This window comes from Poecilia mexicana, unplaced genomic scaffold (assembly GCF_051168715.1).
Source record: "Poecilia mexicana isolate PSO_F unplaced genomic scaffold, ASM5116871v1 scaffold_8, whole genome shotgun sequence".
Taxonomy (NCBI): Eukaryota; Metazoa; Chordata; class Actinopteri; order Cyprinodontiformes; family Poeciliidae; genus Poecilia; species Poecilia mexicana.
Genome location: NW_028263377.1, coordinates 4532482 through 4559590, shown reverse-complemented (window position 1 = coordinate 4559590; position 27109 = coordinate 4532482). Strand labels below are relative to the sequence as shown.

Sequence of the window (27109 nt, the reverse complement as noted above, 5' to 3'; positions counted from 1 at the left end):
AAAGTTATCATGATACAAAATCTATCACGATAATCAACGATACAATATGCCTGGTCCTACGCCTAAGATAAGGGAAACCTTTTAATTTCCATTTGGCATCAAAAAAGTATTTTTGAATTTGAATTGAATTCTTTTAACTCTGATTGTTTTCTACATTATTCTGTTGGAAAGAATAAGAAAACTGATCAAATCTCATCCCATGAGCCGGATGGATCCATTAAATTTATCTTTTTGGTTTGATCTGATACTTTTCCTCTTTATCAGTTGTTTTCCATGCGCCTTCTGCTGTGGTTACAACAGGATATCAGGGTGTGTATAATATTTACCTGGACTAGAACACAATTTAGTATTTCTTTTTAAATCCTACATCTCATTCCATTCTATCTCCAGGTATCCTGAGGACAGGCCACTCTATCATTTCAGTGGTTTTTTTTGGGATTACTCAGAACTGAGTAAATCATATCAATGGACGAACACATGCATGGGTAGTCGGCACAAGCAGATTTTCCAGGATGAAGATAATTCCTTTAGTAATCTCTTTACTGCCTCCTGTCTTGTTCTGTGATTCTCTGTGTTTCCTCTTTCCTGCCGTTTTCAGGGAGAGGTCGGCACCAGCCAATCCACACACGGCCGCCTGCTGGATGCACATCTCCTTTCCCATCTCTGCCTCCAAATCTATGCTTCCACACCAAATCCCCCCCTCATTTCATTCTAGTGTTTTCCTATTTTGCAGCTGTCCTTGAACCTCTCGCCCCCCTCTCCTAACCTCCATCAGCAGCATTAGATAACTCCAGCCTCCCTCTCCCATTGGCTCCACGTCTCTCACTCGCTGTCAAATCCCATCTTTCTCCAACCAGAAAGAAAGCTAATTTTTGCTGACATTTTCCTTTTCTTGCTTCTTCACGGTGGAGCGGGTACATTATAGGTTTAATTACAACACAACACGCTCGGTTTGTATCGTGGTGGGAAGACGCCCGCAATGAGGGAAAAAAAACACAAACTCTCAGTTAAATTCAGTCAGGTCATGTTTTTGCAACCGGAGCAGGAGTGACAGCAGCAGCGGTCCAGGAGAGCTGGCTGTCCAGTGTGACGCCATGGTTACGAGCTGGAACCAGAGGCAGTATGATTCCAGAATCAACGGAACGCATTTCAAACATTATTAAAATGTTACTTTAACCAATAGGGGCGCTACAAGCATGATAACATGTAGTCAATAATAATTTGCTCAATAATAATAATAATAACAATGTATTTTAGTCTTATGATTATTTAATCGTTAGTGAAGGCGTAGCAATTAAATTAGCATTGAAAGTGCGAGTAAGAGTAAGAGTACATACTTAATATTCAAATTGAAATGTGGAAACATTTATAAAACTTGCCAACAAATGCAATACAGGCGGAACGTGAAAGCAAAGCCTGGAGGCTGAAAGCTGCTCAGAAACGTTGTATGCTGGGAATTTTAACAGCAGACTCTTTATTTAGCAAACAGGATTTAGAGAATCACATGCCTGCTGCCTCCTGCACGATCATCAAAAGCAAAACAACCCACTGTCGGTCTGAAGATTCTGTGTGTTTGTACTGAGCAGCTGTTTAACGTTGCTTCAATTATTAGCTGATCGAAAGTTATTATGCTTGAGAAACTTCTTGACCGACTAATTGGATTTGCAAATTTAGCACAGTGACCACTATGATCAGAACAAAAACTACATGCTGAAACTACTGAAACTACACGAAGGCGCCTCCATGAACTATTTCCTCCGTACCAACCTGTTAATGCAGTACGGCTGCAGGATATGCATGTTGCTCCCTGTGCAGGAATTAAAACTACTCAGCTTTTCCTCTGAATCAGTCAGAGTGTGCCATCCAGGCTCTTTCTTGGGAAAGCAAGCCGCAGGTTTAAAATCCCCAACTGGCAGCACTCCAGAGTGATCCTCGAACAGTTCTGTGAAGTCGGGCTTAAGTCGCCTCTCTGGGCTGAAACATCTGCGGCGGTGGTTGCTCTCTTTCTCAGACTGGCGGCCGGAGCGATGGAGCGCTCTGTTTATTTCCCTCCCTCGCTCTCAGGCTGCTCTGGTCCCGCCTCCCTCTCTGTGATCCAGTCCACCCTCCCCTTGCTGTGCACCTGAGTGTGTGCTGAGTGTGTGTGTTGTTGGTCGCAGTAGTTTGCTCTCTGTCATCATAACACTGTTGTATGCAGTCTATGGTGTGCAAACAGGCTCAGCTTTATGTCTCTAACCCAAAGTGGAGCATCGTTGTGAAGGGAAAGCTTGTTTACTCTGATGTTCACAAATACAACTAGTGTAACCAACTGTCTTTAAATGTCACCTAATTAGTACACGGTGTGTTGTTTTATCTCAGTTGTTTGGTCAAAGGCCCCAGAGGAACACACAGCATCATAAAGACTAAGGAACAGATCAGGTCAGAGGAAAAGTCCTGCTAAAGTTTAAACCGGGGTTAGGATGGATAGCAGGGTGTCCCAAAGAATCGATTCACACAGAATCACACAGAAGAATCCTGATTCTCATTCACTACGATTCAGAATCTACTCAAAATGTTCCAAAAATGAATTTAAAAACTAAAAAAATCTGCCATCAGTCGGCCATTTTATAACTATGTAGGATGTTCTGAGGTCCAAACGGTTCTGGGTCGAAGCTACAAAAACGAAAGACAAAGAGATTCAACCGTCACGTTGAAGACGAACATTTGGATTCGTTTTGCTTCTTATTGAAAGGCTGGGGAGACAGAGCCTGACATGAGCTTCACCGTGTGCAAGGTTCAGGAAATGAAGATTGAGCAGAAGTTTGTGGTCATGTTTTATGCAGAAATGTTGATATTTTGCTTCAGCACGTCGATTTCCACTATCCGGTTATTGTATCAGCATATGAAATGCTTATTTTACGATTCTTCTCTCAATAACTACAAAGACAGAGGACAGAGAACGACCTGTACCTGTGTAGCGCTTTCTCAAGTTCCTAAAGCGCTTCACACCACTTTCAGTCATTCACCCATTCATGCTGATGGTGGCAAGGCGGATGAAGTGACTTGCCCAAGGACACAACGACAGAGGTGGATGTGACCAGGGATCGAACTGGAAACCCACCGATTGTGGGATGAGCTCCGACCGCTGGAGTACAATCTAGTACAATATAGTAGCTTCAGGGCTCTGGAGTCTTGAAAGCAAAATGTGACCTGATTTCTCAACAGTAAAACCCAAAGAGACTCATTAGAAAGACTTGGGTGTTTCTAACTTGGGATTATAAATTTGCTGGTCTTAAGTTACCTGGAAAAATATTACTTAGCTGGTCAAAGGCAGATTATCTCTTTTTTTTTTACACTGAGAAGGAAAATGTCCCTTCCTGGATTTATGTGGGATTCACAGACATTAAAGACAGTTCACCCATGGAGTTTGTATACTTATCGCTAACAAAAAGGATAAGCCTGTTTCATTTCATTTCATTAAAATATGGCACAGAGCTCATAAAGCTATTGAGCAGGAGAACATTATTTCACCTCACACATCATTGAAGCAAAATGGACTCATACTTATTTCACTGGGAAACAAGGTTCTGGAACAATGGCCTCAGGAACGGGTTCGCTACTTAGCGGGCAGCTATGAGTAATAATGTCTTTGAGAACATGAGGAGGAAGTATTATCCATCAAGTAGGAAGATTTTCTTCAATCTTCAGCTGAGATCCTTTCTTCAAACGTATTTGGGTTCATATATGGTCAAACATCCTGGAGAAACTACTTCATGAAGGGAACTTTCCTTGTCTTATTTCAAAGATGTGCTCTGTCTTCAGAGCCGAGGTCATGCAGGTCAATGGAGGAATGGGAGACCGACTTACGCGTAGCAATGGATGCAAAGCTATGGCCTGAATTATGTCAGAAATGTATAAATGCAACCATTAATTGTAGATACAGGTTGAACCAATACAACTCCCTTAATTAAACCTACATCATGCCACAAAAATTATACAAACACAAACCAGAGTTATCTTGTCTAAGTTTTAGATGTGGCTTGCTTTGAAGAGAGTTCCTGCCCCTCAACTCCTCCTCAAAGAAAGTCTCTATTGGCTGGCTGGCTTAACAGTTGCTAGATGACATCATCGTCTAATTTGAATATCTGGTCATGTGATCCAGGCTGCATGAGACGAAACAAAAAGTTAATAAAAACACCAGATATGTTTAGAACTATGAAAGACCTTTACAAAGTCACTAGAGGGGTCTTCACAATCCCCATAGTGACAGGGGTCGAGATGCACGTGTGACCTGCAAAGTTCTGAATTCAGCAATCAAAAACATACCTGGAGTGTTGCTATGATCCTTCCATGCATGTTTGAGAAATCTTTTAATCTCCATGGCAACCACTGAACTGCGCAAAAAAGACAGAGGCCCAATTTCAAGGAGTTAAATTTATTTTAAGCCATATTTAATACATATAGGATTTTTATAACAACCGAAGTTAATATTTTTAACTTGATTGTGCTATAAAATGACACTGTCTGCCTATAAAACATGTAGCATTAAATTTGATATTTTTCTAAATGAGGGTTGAACTCTAGATCTTCCCTCGTTTGTTTTGCCCTAATTAAGACACTACAAATGTTGACAAATTGTAATATTGGTATCGACAATGTTATCAGATATACATAGTTTTTATTAGCATTGGTATCATATTTGAAATGTTAGTATCATGACAACATGACAGTACAGACGGAGCTGAACCAGCCAGTAAGAAGCTCTTCACAGATATCCGACCTTGTTATGTTAGCTTCCTGTCACTTTTTTCATCAAGTTCTCCGTCGTTCTTCTCTTATATTTAGCTCTCTTTTCATCTTGCCCCCTAGGAAAATAAAACTGAAAACAGAATATTCCCTCTCTTTCCCCCACCCCCAAAACTTGCTTAAGCTTTAATGTGAACTCTGTTACATAACAGCCGGGTGATGCAGTCTCTGCAGTACGGCTGACTGAAGTCCTGCGAGGACACAGAGATAGAGCTACATGCCCTAATAATTAAATTAGACTGCTCTTTCATCTTTCTTGGCTGCAAGTGTAAAAAAAGTTATTTTGATGGCCAGAACTGCAGCTGGATCCACATTTGCGCGGCTTAATGATCGGTAGCAGGGGTTATCTGAGGCGCAGTGGCAATGCAACGAGGTAAAGCATGTAGGAACGCTGTTCGGAGGCACCTTTACCATAAGGGTGAACATTTTTCTGACATTCAGTTCTCGCATGCAATTGTTTATGTGCACATTCTTCTGCTCTGCTGCTTTTTAAAATGGCATGAGACCTTTTTCCCTTTGAAGGAGTTAACCAGCAACTTTTGTCTGCAATAAGCCACCCGTTGCATTTGAACTCTTCAATTTGAGGACACACTTTAGAAATGACAAGCCAAAATGTATGAAATATGTTCTTTTTTACAGAATTAGGGAGTATATTGCAATCGGCTCTGTCTGCAGTTGAGGGGAAATAAGGACAGGCGTGCGGGGAACGCAAGTACTCGTGTAACTAGACTGCAGAATGCAACATCTTTGATGTGTGGTTTGACAGGCGAGCGGAAAGCATCACGTTTTCTTCACTGTTTGAGGTACACGTGTCGCCAGATCTGACACAAACACACTCCATCTCGGCGTCATTCATCGGCCGGCGTCCCCTCTAGTTTGCATTTGTCTTTGTTGCCGTTTGCGATCATCTGCCGTCACGCCCTTCTTCCACCTCTCGCCTCTGCTGATGCTGTTTTCATTTCACTGACAATGTCACCCTTTTGTCTCACCGCCCTTCCCCACCCCCCGACTGACCGCTTTAGCAACACCTCAAGGTGAATTCCAGAGCCGCAGCGACGAATCAGACGCCGAGCTGCCCAAAGACATAAAAGCAGCACTGGAAAGGTTGTCCGAGGCAAACAGCGGTAGTTTTATGTGCAGTCGTACTGTTGTCTGAGCAATCACTTAGTGTCATGCCTGAAATCACATGGCTGCTGAGAGGCGCGCTCGGTGGCTGGTCGTATGAGTCATGTCGAGCGCTAATCCCCGCTGTCATGTGTGTTCATGTGTAAAGTTGAAAAGCCTCCACGGCTGTGACAAGCCTGTGAATGTCATTGTTTAAGCAGCATAAATTAATTTTACGTGGGGGGAGGAGAAGAGGGGGGAGACGGCATAACTAAGTGGGAATAGGTGGAAAATTAGTTTCCCACTGACAGTACACAAACACATGTACCACACATTGTTTCGATCATTATGAACCATGTCACAGTCAATGTTCTACATTACAGAAGGGATTTTGAAAATAAAAAGGCTTCTCGCTGATTTCGTCCAACACAGCTTTGGTTGTGTTTGTAAAGGAACTTATGACATTGCAAGATGTGTATCATTCCCTGACCTATGACCTGAGAATAAAGAGTTCAAATGAGCTCATGTTAACAACTGTTCATGGAGGCACAGAGAGGCGAAGGCTTTCTGAATTTGCTGTGCAAATTTACCTGTACAGTAAACAACCACACAACTACTATTTAAAAAAAAGCAGAATGCAAAAACCATGGATTTTGTAAGTTGGACTAAGCAAAAGCAGTTACTAAGTGGTGACTTAATGTCTGTAAGTCACCCATAGACCAATCATTCCCTTCCATCACAATAACCCTGGATTCTCATTTCCTTTCAGTACTCTGTCCGAGATTTCTCCTATTGAGCTTGATTTCTCTGAGAGAATTTCAACCGGACGGTCATTGAACGGAAGGAGGAGGTGAGAACGATGACGTCAATTTTCTGGACTGAATTGTAGTAACGGAGGAAGTGACTGAAGCCGTTCATTCCATGTTGCTTCCAAATACTGAGCAATTAAAGGTGGAGCAAGAGTAATGTTTAAGAAAATTTATTGCTGGCAAAGATGCAGTGGTCCTGCTCCCCATAGGAGTTGTTTACAGTTTGATGAGGCTTACAATTTCCAGTAGGTTTCATCAAACTGGTGTGTTATATACGCCACGGCCAAACATTACTGATTAGATGGAAAAAGATCCAATCGCTTCACACTTCAACATGGCTCCAGGAAGCATTAGTTTCTCAGTAGGTGAGGGTCCAGACTGTGTGTACAAAGCAAAGAGTAGAGCAGGAGAGGTTGCTTATGGTCACTGATGTTTGTAAGGGCAGACAACAGCAAAACAACATGGATGACGTAAAACACTGAGTTTTATGATGATCTGGTAGGTTTAACAAACACCATACTGGATGAGCAGCTTGGAAAAAAAACACATTCCTGTAAAAGTTTTCTTTTTCATCCAGTCGGATGGACTTTATACCTCAAGTATGCAGTTCTGACAAGGGTCGTTACAATAATAAAAAAAAAAAAAGATTAAAAAAATACGCAATGCTCAATATTTTTGATGTGACAGCAACCTGTTTTGAAGACATGACGACGTCTACTGTGTTATAGATTATGTTCTAGGAAAAGAATGTATGTGAACAAGAACACTTCTGATTCTTTAAAAAATATATATTAATAATAAATATATATTATTAAAGTTGCTTTATTTATACTGTATACTGCATTATTAAACATTAATAAATGTTTAATAATCTTTTTCGTTCAGTCTATTGCTTTGCTTTTCCTTTAAAAAGGTTATGGACGACTTGCTGACCATTAAACATGTCACTGCAGAAAGAATCTTTTTTTCTCTCCCTAATAGTTGGGGTGTTTAATTGATACCAATTGGAAACCAATTTTAACACATACGGTCTAATTATATTGATAAAATGATAATGATGCTTTTAAAGTGTCAGCACACTCATTTCAGTGATGTGAAATTATAGTTTTTGTCCGTCAAATTTGCTCTCAAAACTTTCTCTTAATTGTTCCAAATGTTTTTACTGATTCATTTCTATCAAATCAAAGTCACCTCTCCATTATTAAGCCTCAATAGCCATGTTTCCATTCACCATAAAATTCTGCAAATTGGAATTAAGAAAATAAATTTGCTTCATGGAAACATGGCAATTCTGATAAAACTCATGTTTTTCTTGTTAAAAAATAAAAAAACTTTTCAGCTGTTTCAAAGTAGATGAATTTTGCAAAACTGTGAAACTTTCTTTGCATCACATGAGTCATGTGATCAACAACTGGACATTGCTACTAGTGGAAATACCAAAGAAGACGGCAGGAAGTGGCAGGAGGAGGATTTTTTTTTTTTTTCCAGACAACATCATTGTTCCTAAAAAGTTGTGTCATTTGAACGTGTTGAATCCATAACTCTTCTGTTAAATTAGCGGTTCTCAACGTTGGCGGTACCGCCCCCCAGGGGGCATTCAGAGTACTGTAGGGGGCGCTGGCGGAAAATTTTACAAAAGGGGGGGGGCGCTGGGATTCATTTGGGGGGTGTTTGGTCGAAGGTAAACTTTACACCTTATATACAAAACAATGCCAGTTTAGACTTTGAGCAACTTGGTAAAATTGTATTGTGTAACATTAAAACATGTTTGGCTGCAACTGTATCGATGGTAGCTCTTCTTCTTCTTCTGTTCAGTGTTTGTAGCTTGTAGCTCCTGCTACTGGTAGCTTCACCGCATCAGTTCAGCGTCTCGCCGGATGATGACGTTGCTGTGATTCACTTTGTCTGGTATTTTTGTACAAATGTTTTTTTCAGTTCTGTGATCATGTCAAAGCAGCAACTTATATTAAAGTGTTTTATTTCCGTTTGAAAGCTGCACGCTTCCATGGAAGGACAACAGAAAATTGCTCTTATGAACATATAATGACTAAAATCACGATACCCTCACTGTGTGTCCCTCTGAAAAATGAACCATTTAAATAAAGAAATCCCTCCATGGTGACACCACGATAGAGAGCGTTCATTTTAACACCGGAGCTGTAAGTGGTCCGGTATGAAACGGGGGTGAAAACACAGCACTTTAAATTTCAATAATCAGAATACCGACATTGTTTCCGTCGTTTTAAAAGGTTTATGTCAGTCTGCCTTTTCCCCATCGATACGTTTCCCGAACGCTGCGCACCACAGGGGGTTAAAAAAAAAACGATGCGCACATTGCGGAAAACTTTGAAACAGGATAAGCGGGACATAAAACGGAGCGATGAACTAGATGTGAATTATGGCATAAAAACAGAGAATCCAACACTGAACAGTGAAAAAAATCAACACATGATGTGAAACATGATGATTAGGAGGCACAGCAGGTGATGAGTGAAGATTAATGATGGTCAATAAATGATAAAATAAATCTAACAACAGGAAGAAACTAAAGTGGACATAGCAATAAACCAAGAGAGGATAATACTAATCAAAGGAAACTAAATGGAAATGAATGAAGAACAAAATGCAAGAATAAACTAAGAAACTAAAGTAAATTCAGAGGAATAAACTGGTATGGCAAGACCTTTCGAGCAATAATTAATACAGAGGACTGTATGGCAAGAACATACAGACACTATTTCTAGATAAAAGGTAAAATAATATAGTTGAAGTGCCATGGGTTTGTTGAGACCATATCTAATACTGAGAATAAATATATCTTGCAGATCTTAACAGTAAAGAACTTATCACTTAGTTTTTAATTAGATTTTATATATTTATTTCTTCAATATTATTTTTCATGTCAGTGTTAATGTCATGAGGCTGATGACTCCATGACACTTTCAATTTGACTCATTAGGATTTAAGAACCAGATTTGTTCTTTGTAATTTCTGTCCAGTAAAACTATTAATCTGATAATTCATTAGACAGATCTATATAAAGATATAATCCATGTTTCTGTCTCATATTTGTGTGGCATTAAAAGGACCTGGAACTTTTGTTTTTGCGCTGAAGAACAAAAGTGGGGGGCGGTGAGGGACCTGGATAAAGGCTAGGGGGGCGCTGGCCCGAAAAAGGTTGAGAAACACTGTGTTTAGGGCTGAAACGATTCCTCGAATGATTCGAGTACCTCGATTACTAAAATTCCTCGAGGAAAATGTACCTGCCTCGAAGCTTCATTAATTTATGTTTTATTATTTAGCGCACCGTGTTCCGGCCGGGACTTCATTTGCGTTGCGCGGAGCTCTCACTTCCGCCTCTGAGTTGTTGACAAAAGCTAAGTCTCAGCGGCATAAAGTCCAATCTTCAAGATTGGCCCGTGGGGATTTTATTGATTGATGATAATGCCCGACTTTTTATTGTTTTTGGGGAACCAATAAGCATCCTTAAAATGACTGGGCAATGCCTGGAGTACGGCAGCATTTCTCCTCCGGGGCTGCTGGTTGAAAGCGAACGGCGGGAAGAGCGCTGAGGTGAGCGGATAGACTGAACAGGGCGGGCGGCTGAGTAGCTGATGCTTACCGTGTAAATGTAGCTTTACCGACGAACCGCACAATACATTTCATATCCCGGTCTGAAGAAACGGGTGGCGGAGCGCATCGTACATGGCTGGTAGATGAGTTTCTGAGTGTGACCAGTGAAGGTGTCGTAAATATCCCGTATTGCTTCCCCCGTGTTCGTCCCCCGGTCTAACGGTTCGTCAGTCCGCTGGTCTATTTCCTCCCCTCCACCCCATCTTACGTTCGTTCATTCACCCTCTCCTCCCACTCCAGGCGGCATTTCCCGTATTTTCAAACCCAAAGCGTGACAGGTTAGGTGGCAAGGTGAGTTTAATTAATCTATTAAACTCACTGAAGATGAATACATAAACTAAAAGCTGGATTGTAGACATTTTTATAAGCATATTTGTGAGTCTGCCTCTTTGTTATTAAATTCAATATAATTTCAGATTTTTCTATAACTTTTCTTCTGGTTAACTTAGAAAGTGAGCTATTATTGTTACAGGTTAGTTTTCTAAACTACAAAAAAGCAACTGTTAGGGATGCTCAAATATGGAAAATTGGACTGATATTGATATCTGATAGTAACACCGGTATTATGCCAGATTTACCAATATTTCATTTTATAATTTTTTTATCCGATTACTCGATTAATCGTAAGAATAATCGATAGATTACTCGATTACTAAAATATTCATTTACAACAGCCCTAACTGTGTTAAATCAATGATTAAAAATTCCCCTAAACATTGGTCATGTATTGGCTCCTGAGTAGGTGGGGCTTATCACTCCAACGCCTGAGATGCCAATGCCTCCTCTGATTGGCTAATATAATATGGGCACTAACACTGAAAGAATTATGAATAAATCTCATGTAACTGTTTACATCTGTTGCTGCCATGATTTTTAATGACTTATCACATGAACAAGCTTATTCAGGTGTGATTTTAACTTTATTTCTTCAAAGGAAATCACAATTTTTTTTCCATTACAAGTGCATTAGCACTTGTAGTGGAAAGGGAGTTAATGAAGATGATTTAGTTTCTGTGAATCATGTCTGAAACAAAACAGTTGCCTTGGACTGACTCAGCCTCCCTGAGCTGACAGCTGTCTGAGTTCAGATCTGATGATGGCTTTTATTTTTTACTGCGTCCACTCAGGAATTGCACAGCACCAACTTTTCTACTCTTCCTGTAGGGAGGGAAAGTTCAACCATAATCCACCACCACCTGATGGGTCTTACTCATGTTAAAAGGAGCGAGCTGCTGGCAGCCACCGGTGGGACAGATCTCTCTACGTTAGCCCTTTAGATCCAGCCAAGTTCCAACCGTGTGCCAGGGAGCTTTAGGCCGGTGGCTCATGTTGCAGCTGTGGCGTCCAAAGTCAAGACGAGCAGCGTATCAAGGAACATAAAGCCTGATTTACATGGCTGCCTTTAACAGCTGATTGGGTGCAAACAGTCCACGGGATGTGAAGTAATGACCTACTGTCACACTTCATTAATGACAGAAATGGCAATACATTTCTGAGAAGAAACCATCCCTGTAGCTCTCACAACATACTGCTACACAGCTGTCACAAGGCCAGGGATTTATATGGTGTGTGTGGGTGGGGAGGCAGTCATGAGAGGTCATGTGGTTATGTTCAGAATGTGAAGGAATGAGTGGAAAGGGAACTGTGAATCAGTTTAAAACAGTATTGTGAACTCCCTTAGAAGCCCAGATTATGTGAAATCAACTTTTTTGAGCTTTACATCATGTCATAATGTCATTTCTTCACCAAAAACATACCTGGAGTGTTGCTTTGATTGTTTCATACCTGTTTGAGAAATACCGTACTTTCCGCACGATAAGGCGCACCGGATTATAAGGCGCATCTTCAATGAATGGCCTATTTTAAAACTTTTTTCATATATAAGGCGCACTGCATTATAAGGCGCATAGAATAGACTACAGTTAGGGTTGCCACCTGTCCCTTAAAATACGGAACCGTCCCGTATTGAACCTATATGGGACGCGATTTGTTCCGTACTCTACAAATGTGGACATGTAATAATAAAGATGTGGTCCCCGAGTACCTTATATAGTAGGCTGCCCGAGTCATTGTTTCATTAATGGTGTTGGTGTTACGATATTGTGCCCAACTGCTTTCTGGGTAACGCAGACCAACCGACACGCTGCCGCCGCAGTCTCTGTCTCTCTTCCCCTAATTTCAAGGCGCTAATTTACAATGTCAAATTTCTTTTAAGTCATATTTTATATATAGTATATAACATTTTTTTAACAACTGAAGTAAACATAGTTACTTCACTTTGCTGTAAAACTGCACTATGTGCCTAGAAAACATCATACTGCCCATGTAAGTCTTCTTCAAGTCTGGACATTGAATACATTTTGACTTAAAGTAGGACTGGGACTTATACAAGTTAATTTTGATTAACTGGGTAGATTTTAAAACGTTAAAAAAAATTTTAAAGCAATGAATCACAGTAATATTATTATTTGTTACATACAAAGGTTATGAAACCTTTGTGTATTCATGCATTTCCAGTACGCCCATGAATCTGACGCACAAGCGACATCCGTAGACGACAACAATAAGCCACTTTTCTTGGTCCACTGTGGGTTCTTACAACAAACTCAGTTTTACATACAAGGTCAATCCATTGAGTGAGATACTTTTTAGAGAAACTTTACAAAAAGTTTTTTTTTTTTTCTATCAAACCGTGTACTCCCCCTTCACCCCACCGATTTAAAACTTTGTCTTCTTTTAAGCAAACTACAAGGATTTTCCATCAATATTACATTCTGTATAGCCCTAATATTACACACACAAAACAAAGGCTGTAAAACTCGTTCAGTAGCCCCTCGGGGAGGTGTAGCACTTGGTGCCAGCTACTGTGGATGAAAGCAAAGGAAATTGAAATGGCTGAAAAAAAAAAAAAGCTCCAGCTGTTATTCCTCCTGACCCTCTGTCTGGACTTGTGAACGTCCCAACTTAACCCTGTCAGGAGGCTTTTGTATTTGGATGTTGAAGTATAACTGCTCTGTTTCCTGAGCAAAAATAGTACAAATCTACAGTTGAACCAGCAGCTTCATCGAATACAGAGACACTTTTTTTTTTCTTGCCGTCTTCTCCTGTTTTATGTCAGGCAGAATTACAATAATTAATTCTATTTGCTAATTGTGACAATTATGATGGAGAAAATATTACAGGTTTTTATTTATGAATGTCCTGATGATGTCATGGCTTTAGAAATTTTTGATACATTGACTGACACATCTGAGGTGTTGAACTATAGTTAAAGATAATGTGTATTGACTGGATTCCTGAGAGCTTGATGCTCTTTTTATTTCCATTTTTAGTACGATTTTGTGTTTTACTATTGTTCTTTGAGTCTTGTGCAATTTAGTATCTGCCATCATCAATCTAATACAAAAAAAACAGAGTTGAATTGATTTAAAATGTTTCTTTTTAATTTACTGAATTACTCGTTTATTTGCTAACTGTGCACCAGAACAACATACTTAAGCTTCAGAATCTTGGTCAAAAATGTAAAAACAATCCAACTTTAATTGGTTCAGTTAGTGCATTTCAAATTAGAGCAGCCAATGGAAAATAAATAATAGAGAAACAGAAATTGATGAAAGCAAAACCTTGACTTTGTTGGTCAGACTTGTAAAAAAAAACATCAGCAAACCGTCTTTCAAATATTTCAGAAAGTGTAATTAGGAATTCTTAATACAATGTAAATTAAATAAACATAATATCACTCAGAGCACAAAGCATAGAATTAGACTGAATAGATCTGCCCTTATGGATTATTCATGTTGTCACTAATACCCAATCTAGATTTTTTTTTTCCAGTATCAGGAATGAAACAGATATTAATATCGGGTCGGTGCATCACTACTTTTGTCCTGCGGTGTGATGGTATGACTTGCGACTTTCCCCTCAACTTGGAAAAAACATTGCAAAGCAGTAAGATGAGATTTTCCAAATAGAGAGAGTTCTACATTCCTACTCTTAGGGACCGAATGGCTGGACCTTAACTCCAATGAGTGCTTTGTTGGGTCAGAACTGGCAGCTCTAGCCGAACACAGTGCAATCCCATTGGCTGACCGGTGACAAACTGGTTAAAGTCTGGGATTCCATCCCACTGACAAGCTGGTGACCAACATGTCATTCTCACACACAGCTGAAGCCTCGGAACAGCTCGTTAAATTGCCAACATGTCTTGTTTCTTCAGACTTCAATTGGCCAATCCAATTAACAAAACCAAACAAGAGTCAATAGCAGAATAAAATGCTTGGCACTCAAATAGAAGATTTAATTAGTTGGCATGGGAACAACCAACATACTCAACGCTGCTGCTCAACCCAAAAAACACATTTTCCTGACAAATGAATAAAAAAACAAAAAAAACAATTCAGGATCAGCTTTATTGGCAAAGACTGTGTGCTCAAACAAGAAGCATGACTTTGGTTTCAAGCACAATACATTCAGTGTTACTTCCTAACTGAACGGGTTGGTTTCACAGAAGTGTGGTTAACTTGGAGTTACAGACTGAGCAATGTATTTTAGGACTAAATTCTCCCCAACATTTTAGCTTTGACCCAAATAAGAGGACTGAAATTATTCATATCATTGAATAATGAACTAGAAAGAAGGAGAACTGTCATCAAAAGTGGTATTGTTTTTCTTTGTATCACAATTTTACAATTCCACTTGTTAACTTCTGACGAGAACTGAGGGACCAATCTCCGTTAGTCACCTAATACCTGTAGTTGTTGTTCACCAACTCTTGTGACAATTGCAGCTAGCAATGTGTTGCTCCTCTCCCCTCAGACTTCATGTGATTTGTCGGTCATTGTCTATGATAAAGAAAGGCTTGTTTTTGCTCATGGTTCCATTTCGAAGGAAATGCAAGACCTTGGGGGTTGATATTGAAAGATAACATACTGGATATACTGCATTTGGATTACATGATAAATGCCTCTTTGTATTTCTCTTTTTCACAGAGATCTAGTCCCATCTTACCTCTAGTTTCTCACAGATTACTCCATCCATTCTTTTTTGCAAGGTCATGCCAAGGGCAACGGTTTTACCATCTGTTCTTGTTTTAAAAAAAAAAAAATGATGGTGAGTGCAATGGGATTTAGTTAGAGGGATTTCCCAGAATGTTTGCAAACCATCATGAGTGTAGGTTTGAGGTTCATTAATTGTGACACTGCTAATATGTAAACCCTTTTAGCATTTTGTCACATTATAAACATCAAACTTGAATGTGGAATTGTATGTGACAGATTAACAGAAAGTAGAGCATAATTGTGAAGTAGAAAGAAAACAATGAACAGCTTGCAATGTTTTTTTCCTCTTACAAATAAAGCACTGTGCATTTATATTCAGCCCTCCTTTACTCTGACTCCCCTAAAGGAGGTCATCCTTAGAATTCACCTTCTTGGTGAAGTATAATACTGTGGAGGAGTTTCAAGCAATGTTAGATTAGAGCAATATTACAAGCTTGCCTTAAACACCGTCCCCACTGTAAAACATGGCAACATGGGACAGGAAACGTTGCTGAAGGTAGCAAAAACCAGTTAGAGGTTTGATGTGGGTAGAAAATGTTGACAACTTTAAGGCTCCTGGGCGTATTTCCCACCATGGAGATTCGCACGCATTGGAAGCGGATTCAAAGCAGACGTCCGCTGGACACCTCTGCCCTAATGCTACACAGCAAATTCGGAAGTGTCAGATTTCCAGTGCAAGTGTTGTATGTTAAAAATACAGTGTTAATTCAACAACATGAGTGTTAGTTTCCCTAACACTCACTAAAGAGTTCCAAAGAGTTAAACAAAAAGGAATCACCATGTTAAAATGATCATGTTTTTGACTATTTTGTATGGAGGCATTATTTTTCCGTTTACACAAGACTATCGATTCATATACATAGTTCGCTTAACGTACGTTTATTTGTTTGGATATCACAGTATATACGACTATTTATTATCTTAACCAAACATTAGAACTGTCAGGAGAATCTGGAGGCCATTTGAGTTAACATTATTTAGTTGTGGGGTCGTTTTCTTTAAGTTTTTGGCTGTAGACTGCAAAATAGGAGAGTGACTGTGCTGGACCATTGGCTTGATCTATGCCACAGGTGTCAAACTCCAGTCCTGGAGGGCCACTGCTCTGCAACATTTAGATGTGCCACTGCTGCACCACACCTGAATAGAATAATTAGGTGATTAGCAGGATTCTGGAGAACATATCTACACAGTGAGGAGGCAATTAAGCCATTTGACTCTGGTGTTTTGCACCTGTGGCACATCTAAAAACTGCCAAAATGTTTTTTCTTTGTCAGTGTGTCATGTTGGTGACTGAAGCCTGTTATGATGACTTCAACACATTTCTTCAGACAGGTTGGCACAACTTTTAATACTGTCCAAAAATGTTTCTATAAGCTGACGAATTTCTTTAGTAATTATTTCTGACGTTTTTATGCTTTATCTTGTAAGCCAGGTGTGCAGAGTAATTTGAATGAATATGACGGTGACACACACAGGTGAGTCTGATTAGTTTTGCTCACACTTCTTTTTAAAATATTTATTTATTATCCTAATGTTTCTGCTATATGTCTTGTTTTTCCTTCCAGGCTGGAAGTCTTCATGATGGCGAAAACAAGAGCAGCACCAAAGACACTTCACCATCAGTGATCACAAGATCATCCATGGCCGCTTCCAATTAACTTTCAAAGCACACTTCACCTTCAGTCCAAAGTACCATGAATGATTGACCTTTGTTGTATATTGCTGTCAGTGCTGTTTGATGTTTTGAAATAAAAGTAGATTACATACTGCAACTGGTGCTGGTGTTTTTGTAGCCTCTAATGTGGTATCTAATGTCTTTTAAAATGAATTTGGGGATTATTGATGGCCAATAGTTTCTGGGGAAAAAAGGTTTTAATTGCTCTAGTGGCTTTTATTTCGTTGTAAATTGACACAAAATAGTGGGTAATGAGAGAAGGGGAAGACCGGGAAGTGAAACTAGAGCCTCCATATGTGGGTTGTGCTTAACCCCTGCACCACCACAGCACACCCTGCCAGTAGTATTTCAAAACTCAGATTTCTATGTTAATATATACTTTACACCGTTCTGTGTTAGATTAACACATTCATAGTGTTAACTTTTGAAACTATACACTAGTGTTGGGTAGACTGACCTGAAGGTCTCAACTGCGCAAATGAACTCTGGCAACCTTCTCATAAATTACAATTTTACAGCCGCGGCCCCATTTCAGCAAGTCTGCAGCAGCCATCAGAACCCTGAGTTAAACTTTCATCTGCTACATCACACATTCATAATTTAGAAGCTCCAGGAAGCCTGCACTTACACTATGGGTTTAATTAAAGATTAACAAAGTTGTCTAATGTTAGTGTTTTGACTCTAACTAGCCATGAGTAGATTGAAATGAGAAAAAAAAGAAGCTTGGTTTTAGTAATTGATTCTGAGTGTATTAAGTGACGTTAATGTTTTCCCGGTAGAAACAAACCAGCACAGTCCTGATTAGTATTTTATCCTCATAAATAAATTTAATCCTTTCATCTGCAATATCAGGCGCAGCATCAAAACTCCAGCTCTTGATAAAGTCTAATATTCCTGGTAATTGCTTTCATTAATTCATTATATAATAAAGTTTATCGAGTCAGTAGAATGCTGAATCATTACGAAAATAATATTTGTTGTTCTTTGTTGTTATTATTTTTACATATACACATTGCCTATTTTAAGATGTATCCATATAGATGGTTGATTGATGTTTAGTTGCTTATGGCAGTCCACCTCTTTTGAGAGAAGGGGTAGACTATATAAGATATTTTTTCTTCAAACTACTCCTTTTCATTCAACATCCTTGTTTATCTCGACATGTTCCATGTTTGTTTCAAGCTGTAATTGGATGAAATAGATGAATAAACAACATGAACACATATCTGAATCCTTCCGGTTGGATCTGAACTATGGAGCATCACTGAAAGCCAACTAACTCCTGAAATATTCAGACGCCTTGTACTTCAGTTAATGTGACACAAACGCGCTCAGGCACACAACAAATTCTATTTCAGCACCCTTACTGCGGGCTATGTCGAGTTACAGATGGGTATGTGTGTGCGTGTGTGTGTGTACCAAGAAAGCAGTGTACTCTGAAAAAAAAGGAGGGATTCACAGAAAGGGAGGGGTCGGAGGATGAGGCAGATTTCACCAGGACACGTGGATGTTAAGTGACACTATGTGGGAAACACACATGCGCATAAACGCACAGCGACAGTGAAATCTCCTGTTGATGTCAGATCCTGAGTTGTCGTCTGCTTTCTGTGGCTCCATCTGCCTCCTGTAGTCCTAATCCAGCTCTCTCCCCGCTCTGCTAATCCACACACACACGCACACGCACACACACGCACACACACACACACACACACGCATACACACCCACACAGCCACGCACACAAGGCACACCGGCACAACTTCTACATGTACACATTTGACAGCCGACATGCAGGGCTTTTGTTTTGTAAGAGCAAAAAAAAAAAAGAAAAAAAAGCAGAAAGCCAGGAACCAATTGGAGAAAAAAACAAAAACAAAACAAAACAAAAAACACTGACCTTGCCGTCCATAGCTTTTAAAATAATTGCAAATGAAATAATTAATAGAAAATATTTTTGCAATTATAGAACATCACAGTTGTTTTTCTTTGCATCAAATCTGGATGTAAAAGCTATGGCATTAAATTTGGTTCAGTTATTTTACAGTTTTAAACATATATACATATAAAAAAGTAAACTGATATATAATGATATATGATAGTGTGTTATTAATAACATAGAAACTAGGGCTGGAACAATAATAATAATATTGAAGTGATTGTCAGCTAATTTCATAACTGATTAATCACTAAGTAGAGTAAATACACAAAAACAAGCAATTTTACTCAAACAACGCAATCAGAGCAGTATCTAAAACAAAAATGCACAAAAAGTAAAATACAAACACTTTGCATTTAAGATAAAAATAAATCCCTACAGTATTTGTCTGTAATGTTCTACCCAGAACTCCTCAAGCGGCAGATGTAGTTCCACCTGATTCAAATTCTGTTTAAACAATCCCTTATCAAAAACCTTTTGTTATCTAACTAATTATTGGTTAATTTTAAATATTATCAACAAATCAGTCCTGCATAACATTGTTAACACTGATGTTAACTCGAGCAGAAATGGCTGAGATGTTGATGTTGGATTTATTTCTTTAGCTGCAGGACTCTGCCTGAAGAAAGAGACTCAGCAAAACCCAAACAGCTTTGAAGTCTTCGTCTTCACAGCCTGTGGGAACAGATCTTTGTCTCACATGGGGAGACAGTTTGCCTTCCATGAAGGAAGATGTTGGATAAAGAAGCTCATTCTGCTAAATATCTGGAAGCGGTGACCATCAAACACAACAAACATAGGAAACCAGTTTCCCTTGTTCCAAACCAACCAACCAACCAACCAACCAACCAACCAACCAACCAACCAACCAACCAACCAACCAACCAACCAACCAACCAACCAACCAACCAACCACAATGGAACTGTTTGTAGATGTCCTACTTTCTTAAAATAAACTTCAAAAAGTATTTGTGGATATGCTTCATGGCAACATTTATCTCAGAGGAAAAGGTCAAGTTCAAAGCTCAGACAAAATTATTCAGCTGTGGTGACCTAGATATTTGAAATACCAACCCACAGCAGCAGCAATCCCATTACAAATATGTAAAACTTTGTCAATAATCCCCCACCATTATGTTAACATAACACATGTTATATTAACATAATGTTAACATAACATTGTGTTAATATGTTAACATAACATTATGTTAACATAACATTGTGTTAATATGTTAACATAACATTATGTTAACATAACATTATGTTAATATAACATTATGTTAATATAACATTATGTTATGTTCACATGATGTTAACATAACATAATGTTATATTAACATAATGTTAACATAACATTGTGTTAATATGTTAACATAACATTATGTTAATATAACATTATGTTATGTTCACATGATGGTAACATAACATAATGTTATATTAACATAATGTTAACATAACATAACATTATGTTATGTTAGCATAACAAATGTTAGCATAACATTTGTTATGTTAATTAACAAATTAACATAATTTGTTAATTACGAATTAACAGATTATAAATTTGTTAATTCATAATTGTTGATTATGAATTAACAAATTCATAATTGTGGTGTTTCCAGTTAATAAGAAACAATTAAAATCACATGTGAATAAGTTTAAGTCATTAACAATGATCCTTGTACTACTTCCTGTTGTTTTCTTCTTCATGGTTTGTGTCAGTGGCAACATCCAGTTGTTTATCATGTGACTCGTGTGTCGCAAAAAAAATAAAATATTTCCACTGATGTTTTGTGAAATAAACAAATTTTTATACTGCCTAAAAAAAAACACCTCATACCAACAAAATTAGTTAGCTGTGTCTTTTGCTGCTTTTTTCATTAAGCAGGTCAATGGGAACACAGCTAATGACTGCCAAAGTTTATAAAGATTTCACCACCAGAAACCCATCGTTCTTGTTCTCATCTTAGCCCAATTCTTATGTGTAGTCCCCAAAAAAAAAAATTAAAACAAAAAAAAAAAAAAAATCACCATTTCCAATAAATTAAAAACGACATTTTCTTCATTGCTTGTAAGCCTTTTAAAAAGATTTTTAAAAAGCTTTCCAGCAGGTCAGAGAAACTTCTCTATAATCTGCTCAGAGTTTTAATATTCTGAAAAATTTAAAATGTTAAATACTTAGATAGCAGCAAGTTTGAACAACCTCATGCACTAGTTTGCACTTAAAAAGTAAAACGGGATAATTTTCTACCAAAAAGAGTGAAGGACCTAGTTTATTTCTGAATTACCTTGGGATATTCATTGAGACTTTTTCAGATAAACTTTATTTCTACTCAACAATTCATTGCACTCTAATCTCTCAAACAACCTGCCTTACCCTTTCTCATCGCTCTCTGATGAATTGCTCTCCTGCTTGTCGAACATCGTTGCCGTTCAACTCCAGTAGCATCCAGCGACCAATCGCAGAGCCGGGAGGCGTACCTCAGACAGGTCGATCTGCTCAGCATTCACCGGCAGCCTTCTCAACAGCCAACCAGAGGAATCCGTGAACGGGAACCGTGGGACGGGAGCATGGCAAGTTGGACGGAGAGCTGCATGATGGAAAGGGACGGAGACAAATCAATCCGTTAGTAATTCACATGCTGGTATCCAGCAAGAGCAAACTCTATGCCCCTAAAAGTTGAACTCGTTGAATGTTATCTAAGGCCTCCGAACTGGGTCAAGCTGACCTGTTTTTAAGCTGTGGCCTTGCTGGGATCCAAACTGCACACTGTAGTGAGTTTTATCTTTTAAGTTCAGGGAAGAGCGAATTCAGTGGTGTTAAGCATTCAGTTTATTACAGTTACAATAAGCTCCTTAAGGCATAATTATTCATCCATGAGTCGCTTCCCAGAAGGACCCCCACTCTTTTTGTCCCTGGATAATTTGTCCTCATGTGGTGCCACTTCAACCCATTCTGCTCACTTCTTACCAGGGGACTTAAGAGGCTACATTTTATTTATGAAATATGAGGAGCAATAATCATGTAAAAAAAGTTTTTATTTTCATTTTATTGTAAAAAGTTTTCTAAAAACATTACATTATTTCCCTTTTTCTTGTTCTTTGAGATGATTACCCTAATAAGTAACCACCTGATTATGGCTATCTATCAGTTTCATAACCATAACCATCAAAATATGCAGTGAAACAATTTTACATGTCGAGATTCAAGATTGTCTTGTTTTCCATACCAGCAAACCAAAGAAAAAGTCAACACAGAATCAACCTGAGTTCTGTCTGCGTTGAAGTTTGCCATTTTACAAAGACTTTGTTGACCTTTTTGCAAAGTATTTCCCACAAAGCTTTGCCTGGTGAAGAACCTTGACAACATCCCCAGAGATTCTCCATTTCAGCTTGTGACTCCTTCAACGTAGTCATGGTAACCTGGTGTCCTCTTCTTCATGGTCACTCAAATGTTTGTGAGGACGATCTGATCTGGGTAGATTTTTCTTAGTGACGAATTTAACTGAACTCCAGGGGATGTTCAGGGCCTTGAATTGATGTTTTTATCTCCATCCCCTGACTTATCCTATACAATACTTTTTTTCTGATTTGCTTGGACTGTTTTATTGATTTTGTGTTGTAATGGTAGCCAGGGATACTGGTGGACCAGTGGATGGTCCTGAGAAACATTGAATGCACTTAGGAAGATGGCACCTATTGGCTGGACCACTGTTGAATGAGGTCAGTTTATGCAATCACTTATTAAATATGATTGTAAACTAAGATTTATTCATGACCACTGCTTCTTCTATGTCTCTGCTACATTCTCCTCTCCAGTGTAGCATAATTTCTGTTTTTTTTTTTCAACTTTTAACATGATGTTCTGACAATCTTTGAGAGAACAAGCCTAGAACTGCTGCACTTTCTGTTCACAGGCTGCTACGCTGCCCTGGTTTATCCGTTAGCCTTCAATCCTGTTCTCATAACGAACATTTAAAGCCATGTTTTACTGTGATAGCTCACCCGCTGATGCCTCCAATCCTGTTATAAATAATTAATGAGCGCGAAACAGTAGTGGAGCTACAAAGACATCATTTGCACCCCTGTTAAGTGCTAAAAGACTTCAGCTAACATGCTGTGATAAAAACGTGGTATTTATTAGCTGGCACACATGGAACAATTTCAATAATCATAAACGCCCCCAAAATGTACCAGCCAGTCTTGGGTTTTTTTGTACCAGCCAGTCACATCCAAATTTCCAACAGAAATGTCAGCAATATCCTCTGCTACTGCTCTTATTATTAAACTAGAGTTGTATACAGAGGAAGAGGAGAGGCAGGACAGGGATATAGCTGAGGAAGAGCTCATAGCTTAGAAGAAGGATGATGAAAAAGCATAGATCACAGCGGCCGTCACGGTGCAAGATTTTCCATGAGGATATTTCTAACACTACTTGATATTTAAGTACATATTCAGTGGGAAGAATGCTGACCTGATGGTGACCCTTTCCCCCTGAACGCCCACAGACTGCCGATTCATGGCTGGACACAAAAACTCGGCTTAATCCACCGTTATTTCAGTTTGGTCAAGAAGGTCAAGAGGATGCATGGGGCAGAAATATTGAATAAACCAATCCCATGGCAGCAACCAAATTCAATTAGACATCTAAACGTGGTGAAGACAACTTACTAATGTTCGAAGAGAGCTGTTGAAAGGGACACAAAGGGAATTTAGGTTACTTTGAATTGGGCATGTCTAGTTTGCAAATTTGGGTACTCGAGACTTGAAGACTTGGAATCTTGGAGACTCAGAATCAAAGACTTGAGACTTGACTTGGATTTTAGATCAAAGACTTGAGATCTGAGATCAAAGAATTGAGATCAAAAACTTGAGATTAAAGACTCGAGCTGGACTTGAGATCAAAAACTTGATCTCAGCCCCTGTAATGGAGAGGTAGACCAATTTTTAGAACAGGGACGCAGCGTGTTCTAGGATTTCTCTTTTGTTGTTGGTAAAAAAAACAAGAACCCATGTGACACTTCTCCTGTTTGTTTTGGTTGTATTTACCCAAAATGCCCTGCACTGTAGTCCACTTCCTGTTTATGCAGTGGTCTCTGGTCCACTTGGTGTTTACATATACCAGAATTAACTTCAACCGGCCCAAAACCAGGGCCTTTGTGTGGGCCAACGTTCATTTTCTTGGTTTCCGTCAGAATTAAGCTTATTTCCTCAAATAAAGTCGATTTTCTGAATGGATTTTTTGAGTTCAATTAAAGCGAAAAATAAATAAATAAATAAATAAATACAAATAGTGCTGGTCTGAGTGCACTCTACAGTTCAAAACTGATGAAAAATGTACTGAATCTACCAAAAGAAAAAAAAGACTCAAAGTGTGATTGAAAGTAATTTGATTAAAATGTTTAGAAGATAAAACCGAATGTTCCCACCTGGTTTGCAGAATTTATGGCTCAGTGTGTGGAAAAAAAATGCAAATTAAGCCCAGTTTATTTCTTTGAAAACCCTTTTTTTTAAAAAAAAGCAAGATTCCTGGTATTCATGTAGTTTGAAACATTGTAAGACAGACTCCTTGGAAGTAGATCTGCTTTTACAATACAACCTCTGTGTTCCTTATTTACTGCTACAGTCCTGCTTCTATTAGAGGAAAGCGACTGCAGCCAAATCTAATTCGCTATAAGCTGCTTACAAGCACACCAAGACAAATTCAGGTTTAATTTGCTTTGGGAGTTTTTATCTGTTGTTTTCCAGTTTTGAATGCTCCAAATGTCAGCTGAGCTCTGTAAAAGACTCAATCTGTATAGGTCACTGCTGAAAGTGTTCTCTAAACTCTCAAAGCTCATCCATGAGTTGAGCTTTGAGAGAGTAAATAAAGACTTCATGTCAGATTTTTAACAACGTTTTCACACACTTAAAATAATGTAAAACTATTTCAAAAATAAATCAGTTTGACACTAAAAATGTCAGGAAAACATGCGATGACTGTACAAAGTTGAAAATGCACATAAAGGAGGACATGTTGGTTGAAAAGTGGCAGGAGAATTATCAACTGAGAAGAGTCCGCCATGATTGTTGTTTTTCTTCCAGCTTGAGCGTATCAGGACGCAGGATAGTGTCGTCTGTCGAGCATCAATGACGTTCAAGTCGGAAGAATGCGAGCCACTGGCAATCGGATATGCAAATAGAAAAAATTCAGACCTGTATTGTTCAGACTGCCATGAAAAGATCAGACGCAGGTCACATAAATAAATAAATCAATCAATCAATCAATCAATCAATCAATCAATCAGAATTGGGTCACGTCAGGCTGCAGTGTGAACACAGCCGTATGAATCTGAAAATACATCAACAGCAACAACAAACACGCTAGTGAAAGCAATTAGTGCCTGTCACCAGGCGTTAGTTCTGTTTCCTCCAAATGAAACCAGAAGCTTAAACAGTCTTTGGAGAGCTACACTGCTGCTCCTACTTGTTAAACCAGAACAGTTTAATAAGAACAGTGCCTTCTTGTTGATACCTTACTGGTAATTGTGTTATTTCTCAGCAATGCAGCGCTCACAGTGGTGTTATCCTGCTAACACCATGAACTTTTGCCACAGATCAAAATAGTACCATCTATTCACAGTTTTATACCCAACTTATGAAGATTTCCCAAACGCATGAGGCCTTTTAAACTACTCTGCCTTCAAAACAGTGGCAGTGGAAGGAGGGGCTGGGTAATTCTCTGTCCCAGCCCCTCATTCCCCAAACACAAACAGAACTCATTTCACCTCTTGATGATGCCCATTCAAAACAGAACAGAGTAGACTTTTAATTTGTGACTTTTCAGAGCCATTAAAGAAATAATGTTTTGATCTGAAACAGAGAGACTATGAAGGGTTAGTCTCTCTGTTCAGGTCTGTCAGGAGAACGTTCCAGTATTCAGGCAAATTATTACAATAAGCTTGTGGAAAGAAACCCATCCGAAGTCTGAGTTACAGAGCTCCTAGCCAACACGAAGATTTATGAAAACTTGTGATTTTGAAGCAATTCATAAATAAATGTCTGATATGGGTAAGCCTGTCGTAATGATCAACTATTCAGTAATCACAATTAAAATGAGCTTGATAATTTCCAGCCTGATTATTCGCATTTTGTTTACAGAGACATCACAGTCCATTATATTTATTATTTTGGTTGTAAATGTTTTATTTTGGGTATTTGAAATATCTCCTAGTTTCAATGTGAAGAGTTTCATGGTTTTTGTGAGGGTGAACTTGCATCACTATGCTATTGTCATTAAATTAGTATAGAATGGCCTCAAAACACCAATACTATCAAGTATCGCAATAATTTACTGGACAATTTATCGTCAAGCAAACAATTAATTGGTATGATAAACAACATCACGACAGGCCTTTTCATCTGTATATGGTATGTTTAGTCTCTATGAATATGGTTGGACTTTGTGTTTTATGACATTTTTCTATTTTCTGCTGTTTTGTGTTTTGTTGTTGAAAATGTTTAGAATTTGTTCTCCGTCAACCCACCAGTAGGACATAAAAGGTTTTGCAAATAGAAATCTAATTTTTTTTCCAAATCTTAGATTTAGAAAATGAAATAATCCAATGCACTGAGATTTAATTGGAATAAAAATAAATCAATATCAATGTGTATCGATATCGATGTGTATTTTTTTTTTTTTTAACAATTACAGTAAACTTACTGTACTACTTACTTACTAATTGTGTTGTTTTGGAAGCTCTTTAGTAGAACTAGCTCCACTGAGTTCTGGGTTCCACTACCAGTTCAGTTCAGTTTTTTTTTTTTTTTTTAAATGAAGCGACGGAGAGAAGAATCCAGTTTTACCACAACACCGGTGTTGTGTGTATGAACGTGTCCTCAGGTGACCTGCAGTCTGAGGTGCAGCGGACAGAGGCTGCTCTCACAGCTTGCAGCAGGGTGAATAGAGAGAGAATTAGGCTTTACTGATTATCACAGTTTATCACAGTGAAAACATCACATGGCTTCTGAATGCTAATAAATGTTAAATAATGACTTTTAGAACGTTTCTGATCTTTTTTTTCTTGTTTTGTAAGCGGACTTTGTCAAGCTGTCCTGAGATGACCTGTATTGTAT

The 27109-nt window shown here is 38.6% G+C and overlaps 1 protein-coding gene across 2 annotated transcripts in view; it reads right to left on the bottom strand.

The window, feature by feature from the left end:
* The window catches only part of LOC106911422 (thyroid hormone receptor alpha), an 87756-nt gene that overhangs the window by 26997 nt on the left and 33650 nt on the right, over nt 1-27109 (bottom strand). For both annotated transcript variants that reach the window (XM_088008073.1, XM_088008072.1), the window contains exon 3: nt 21372-21585. In XM_088008073.1, the coding sequence (XP_087864199.1) occupies nt 21372-21418 (47 nt within the window). In that variant the 5' untranslated portion in view covers nt 21419-21585. The remainder of the gene's footprint in view (nt 1-21371; nt 21586-27109) is intronic.